The sequence below is a fragment of the Ursus maritimus genome (genome assembly GCF_017311325.1).
Source record: "Ursus maritimus isolate PB19 chromosome X unlocalized genomic scaffold, ASM1731132v1 scaffold_X1, whole genome shotgun sequence".
In the NCBI taxonomy this organism is placed as follows: Eukaryota; Metazoa; Chordata; class Mammalia; order Carnivora; family Ursidae; genus Ursus; species Ursus maritimus.
Genome location: NW_024423319.1, coordinates 118,204,022 through 118,209,705, shown reverse-complemented (window position 1 = coordinate 118,209,705; position 5,684 = coordinate 118,204,022). Strand labels below are relative to the sequence as shown.

The following is a 5,684-nucleotide window of genomic DNA, read 5'->3' as shown; positions in this document are numbered from 1 at the left end:
TGGGGGAGGGGAGCACGCGAGGCCAGGAGGAGGCAGGAAGCATTGGGAGCCATCTTAAAAGCTGGTTGTCATGGGTGTCCTGCCGCAGGTGTGCGTGTTTCACGGTGTGATGGCTGAAAGCGGGGAGTGGGTTTATGTGCTTCTCCTTGCTGTCAGCTGGCCCCTTTGCTGCATTCTGCCTGCCCAGGGGACCCCTGTCTTTGCCTTCTAGCTTACCACTTCTGTGTTTTGGGAGCTGGAAAACTTCAGCATTGAGCCTGTTGAGACTGCTGTCAGGTGAGTAGATGGGCTACTGTGGATCGATGAGACCAACAGCGAGGACTTGATAACTTCTCTGTGGGTGCAGAGACCTTGCTTCTGGCGTGAGCTGGACTGTGAGAGCTGTGCCTCATTGGCTAGCTTTGTAGTACTGATTCCATGGATGACCGTGCAAACTCCATGCTTTGTTTGGAAAGAAAGTGGAATCTGAGACATACAGATTCTGTATCAAGCCACAATAAAATTCACCGAGACAGTAGATGTGTCATTTTATTTTTAGAACAAGTATGGAAGTGTTATTATAATTACCTACGTAATTCATTGGATTGAAAATTGAAAATAGGAACTTAAAATAGTTTTATAACAGTTCTGAATTATGAAGTGAATTGGGCTCCCCACCTCTATTTGTTGATGAAATGAGATCACAGATGTGAACGTGCTTAGAATGCACCTGTGATTGGGCATTTTTCTCTGTTGAATCTAGAATGGCAGAAATGTGCTCAGGACTCCATTTATCTTAAAGCAGCGTTGTTTTTGTTGTGGTTTGGTCCCCTTCGGGACTGGAATCACGCACAACACCCTGCTATAACCTGTTTGACTTGGAACACACCACCATCACGCCGTGTAGGGAACGTTGCGGGATGGGGCAGACGGCACGCCGTAGGCTCATCTGTGATGTCGTGCATTTTGGAGTGCATTGTATTTGGCAGGCTGTCTGTGACGGATTTTACCTTCCGTGTATTTCTGTTTTGATATTGACTCTAACGTCTTAAAACCCTACGTGTAAAATGACGAATTACAGTCTCTGCCATTCTGATGGTGTTTATCGGTTTCTAAATGCTATTGGGAGAGACAGAGCCTGGTAGTCTAACCAGTTCGGGGAAATAACATGTTCAGAATTCATGCTGGTCTTGTGAGGTTTGGCCGCGGTTGTGGTATCTCGCTTTCCTGGGCCAGGGACTTGAACAGAAGAGGTGGGAGGATTGAGTTAGTGAAATTTAGGTTATCGGATTCCCATGCATACCAGTCAGCGTGCATTTATAGAGGCAGCCCAGGAGATAGCTGCCCAGACTCAGACAATTATAAGGCGTGGCCTATTTTATACAACAGCTGTCTTGTCAATCAGTGTGATCATGGGATGTGGGGGAGGGGGCGGTTCTCCCTAAAGACACCCATCTAGAAGCCCTTTATCTGTCTATGTCAAGCCACGTTTTCCTTAGTCATATTTACTTAAAGGAGAAAGGTAGACAATGTGCTTTTGTCGTTTTTCTCCAGAAAACTACAGGGATCCTTTGCAATTTCCGACTCTTACAGTCTAAGGACCACAGGCAGTATGGAGTAGGTATCTCCTTGTGTCGGACCCGGCTTGCTGGGCTTTTTGCGCTGGGTCATTGGTTAATGTTTAACTCCTTAACAGATGCCCTCTGGTAGATGAAACTTCCCAGTACATTTTAGGTAGGTGTAAGCTGTAGTGGTCAGAAACAGACAGGTGGGGGGGCATTTGTAAGGGAATGAGAACAAAACATGGGTGTTCTATTGTGGAGGTGCCAGCGTCATCGCCTCATTAAACATACTGCTTGGAAGAGGATGCTCGTTTTACCTGTTTTGTAACTGTCCATATCTATTTTCGCTGCTATTTAAAGTGCACTTTGAGATAGGAATGCTTTTAACTGTACTGATATTGTTGCTGAGTATTATTCAGGCAAAGCCAGTGAATTAATTGCCCAGCTAAATAGTTGGAGCAGAAGCAGTCAATTAGATGAGATAATATCTAATTTTGTATTAAGACCTAGTTCTAGAGTCGATTCAGCAAACTTAACGAAATTGACCTTTCACATTTGCTTTCATAATTTTATTTTGCAGGATAACAAAGCCATTGACCTTTGCCGATTGTGTTGGGGATGAACTTCCTTTAGGATGGGAGACTGTATACGATAAACAAATTGGAATTTATTACATGGACCACATAAATAGTAAGTAGACTCCCACATTTGAGTTATTATATGTGAATGACTTTTATAGCTCTCAGAGACGCTAAGAACTCTCTTTGTAGAGCTAAGACAGTCGTTACTATCCAATGCAGCATTAGCTGGATTTTTTAAATGTGACCTGAAGTTTTCGTTTGTGGAGTTCTTCAAAAACGGAAGCAGTTGTGTAGCTACCTTGCTTGTGTGTTGCTCAGGACTGCGCGGAGTATGTTTAATGGAGGGTTTTAATGCCTAATAAAAGGAATACATTTCCCAGGCAGTCTGGAAATAGAAAGATCTTTCATAATAAGAAGGTTGTTTATTGCAAAGTGGAGCTTACAAGTTCTTGGAACAATAAATGCCCAAGTGATTACCGTAACTTCATTTTGTCTTACACAGTCAATTTTAACTTTAATATACCAAACCTTTTTGATCTTTGTGACGGGGAAAAAACCGTGTAAAGACTACAGCTAGAATAATGCGGTGGGTCCTTGACCACGCCAGCTTTCTTTGAAGAATTGGGTAGAGCTGTGGCTCTTGACCAGGGCTGATTTTGCTTCCCAGGACGGGCTTGGCAATGTCTGGAGGCGTTTTCCGTTTTCACGTCCCTGAGAGGAGCTACTGGCTTCTGGTGGGCAGGGGCCAGGGATGCTGCTGAACTGCGTACGCTGCTCGGGACAGCCCGCCGCAGAACGAGCTGCCCCCCGAATGGCCGTGGTGCCGAGGTTGGCACACCCTGGTTTGCAGGCTGCATTCTGTTCTCTGCTCCTCACTCTTGGCTTGCCTCCCCTGCATCAGCCTTCCTCGATCTGGTCCCAACGGGGGGATCCACTTCTCTCTCACATTCCCACTTTTGCACTCTCTCCCATTTTCATTCTAGCTACCCTCAGTGTTTCTGTCATTTATCATTTTTCACTCCTGGGGACACGAAGTGTGGCTTCCCCTTGGCGTGTTTTCTGTCCTTCAGTCAGTGCAGGGGAGGCTGGGAGGGCCCGAGGACGCACGATGCCGACCGCGTGAGTGATCTGAAGCTCTTTCCTCACTCCGGTCCATGGCTCCTCACGTCCCCTGCGTGCGGTCAACCCAGGTTGGTGTCCTTGGGGCCCATTCCTGCATTGGCACTTCCTGGCCAGCCTCCCAAGTCAGCATTAGGGAACCTAAATGGCAAGACTCCCTTTCTCAGTCCTGGGGCAGTGGAATTTCTGATTCGCAGCGGTCGGCCTTGCACATGATATCAGCCTTTAGCCGAAGACTGGGCAGGGGGGAGAAGAAGTGCCCTGGCTCAACCGCCCTCCCAGGCAGTTATCTACGTGGCAGGAGGGCTTCTGGATAGATCCACCACCCACCAGACAGAGTGCAATGCTTAGTGAGGCCCCTGCCGAGGGTGGCCCTCCCTATAGCCCCAGCTGACCTGGTGCCTCACGACTGTGTGTGTTCGAGGTGTCTCGCTGTCTGGGCTTGCCTTCCCGACTGCTGGTGGGCAGCCCCCGCAGGTGAGGGACGCCCCCACGGGTGAGGGCTGCTGCGCGATGGGCCCGGGTACCTGTGCACGGGGCCCTCATCCCCAGTCTTTGGCCTCTCCGAGCCCAGGTGGTATTACTGAATGGCAGAGGCATCTGCCTTACACAACCTTTCTGGAAAGTCTGTCTGCCGCTGAGGTCCTGGATTGCCTCTCCTGTGAACCCAGCGTCCTCATCCCTCTGTGCCCCCTTCTTTGCTGTGGGCGTTCCTTGCTCACCTGCTCGCTGTCACAGGGAGTGTTCTAGAGTGCCTCTCTGTGCTGGCCATTCTTTGGGCTCTGGAGACGCAGGGAAGTGAGACCCAGTGTCTGCCCTCAAGGATTCCACATGACATTCTAGACGTGGCCATGAACCCAAAACTGAGTAATTACCAAGGACTTTCATCTAGCCACTGTGAGTGTAAGTGGGGTGACTCGGCACTGTGGGTGATGAAGACATCACAGAACCCATCTCTCTCTCTCTCTCTCTTTTTTTCAGGAACAAGAAAGGTTATTATTGTTGTAACAAAATGTACATGGGGGTCAAACACTGCATTCCAGAAAACTTGCTCCCGAGAACCCAAGTCTTCCTAGCACAGCTGAGGAGTCAGATATTAAATTGGAACTGTGCAGGTTGGCGGTGGGGTGTGAGGGACCAGAGGGACCCTGGGTGGACCGCCTTCGAGGCTCCCAAGAGCCTCTGGTGCGCTGGACAGAGTGCAGGCCATGCCCGCGGGCCACGGCGGGCCTTGGTGCTGCGTACACAGTCGGCGACTCTGGCCACTACAGCCGGGACCGCGCCCCGCCCCGGGCGCCCGCAGTGTGAACTCTGGGCTAGTTCAGAACCCTGATTTTTGGTGTTATATTTGTTTCTTATTTCCTGGTGTGAGCTTTTGAGGCCTAGGGGGGGTCTTTCCAGGAGGGGCCTGAGGTGGCAGTGTGAAGGGGGTAGGGGGTGTTGGCGGAAGGCGGTTTAAAGGGAGAACTTCCTTGAAGCATCCTAGCAAGCACTCGTGTGTGTGTGTGTGTGTGTGTGTGTGTGTGTGTGTGTGTGTTAAAATAAACATGACGTAACATTTACTTTTTCAACCATTTTGAGGTGAAATCCACAGAATATAAAATTACCCATTTTAAAGTGTAGAGTTCGGTGACATTTAGTGTGTCCTGTGTTGTACAGCCACCACCTCTGTCTGGTTCCAGAACATTTCATCACCCCAAAGTCAAAGCTGGAACCCATGAGCAGTCACTCCCCATTCCCCCCTCTAGTCTCTGAGCCCCTGGCCACCATGAAATCTCCTTTCTGTCTCTCTGGATTTGCCTCTTCTGGACGTTGCATATAGATAGAATCATACACTATGTGGCCTTTTGTGTCTGATTTCTTTCACTATGACGTGTGTGAGGTTGACCCGTGTTGTAGCATGAAGCGGCACTGTGTTGCTTGTTACGGCGGAATAACCTGCCATTGGACGGATAGACCACGTTTTATTTATCCGCTCATCAATTGCTGGAATTAAGGTTGTTTCCACCTTTTGGCTGTTGTTATAGTGCCGGCCAAGCACACACAATTAAATTTATGTATGTGTCTATGTATTTATTTATTTACTAAGATCTGATTGGCTTTATGAAACGATTTGTGAATCAGGTAGCATCCCATCTAGCATATAGAAGAGAGCTCCCCAGGCACGGTTTTTTTTTTTTTTTAAAGATTTTTATTTATTTATTTGACAGAGAGAGATGGCCAGCGAGAGAGGGAACACAAGCAGGGGGAGTGGGAGAGGGAGAAGCAGGCTCATAGCGGAGGAGCCTGATGTGGGGCTCGATCCCATAACGCCGGGATCACTCCCTGAGCCGAAGGCTGACGCTTAACCGCTGAGCCACCCAGGCGCCCCCCCAGGCACGTTTTAAAAAAATTTCCTTCCTTCCTTCCTTCCTTCCTTCCTTCCTTCCTTCCTTCCTTCCTT

At 48.8% G+C, this 5,684-nt stretch overlaps 1 protein-coding gene across 1 annotated transcript in view; it reads left to right on the top strand.

Moving 5' to 3' along the window:
• Positions 1–2,148: 2,148 nt before the first annotated feature.
• WWC3 (WWC family member 3) overlaps positions 2,149–5,684 on the top strand; it is an 81,696-nt gene continuing 78,160 nt past the window's right edge. Inside the window, exon 1 of the mRNA XM_040634598.1 lies at positions 2,149–2,231. Coding sequence (XP_040490532.1) covers positions 2,216–2,231 — 16 coding nt within the window. The 5' untranslated portion in view covers positions 2,149–2,215. The remainder of the gene's footprint in view (positions 2,232–5,684) is intronic.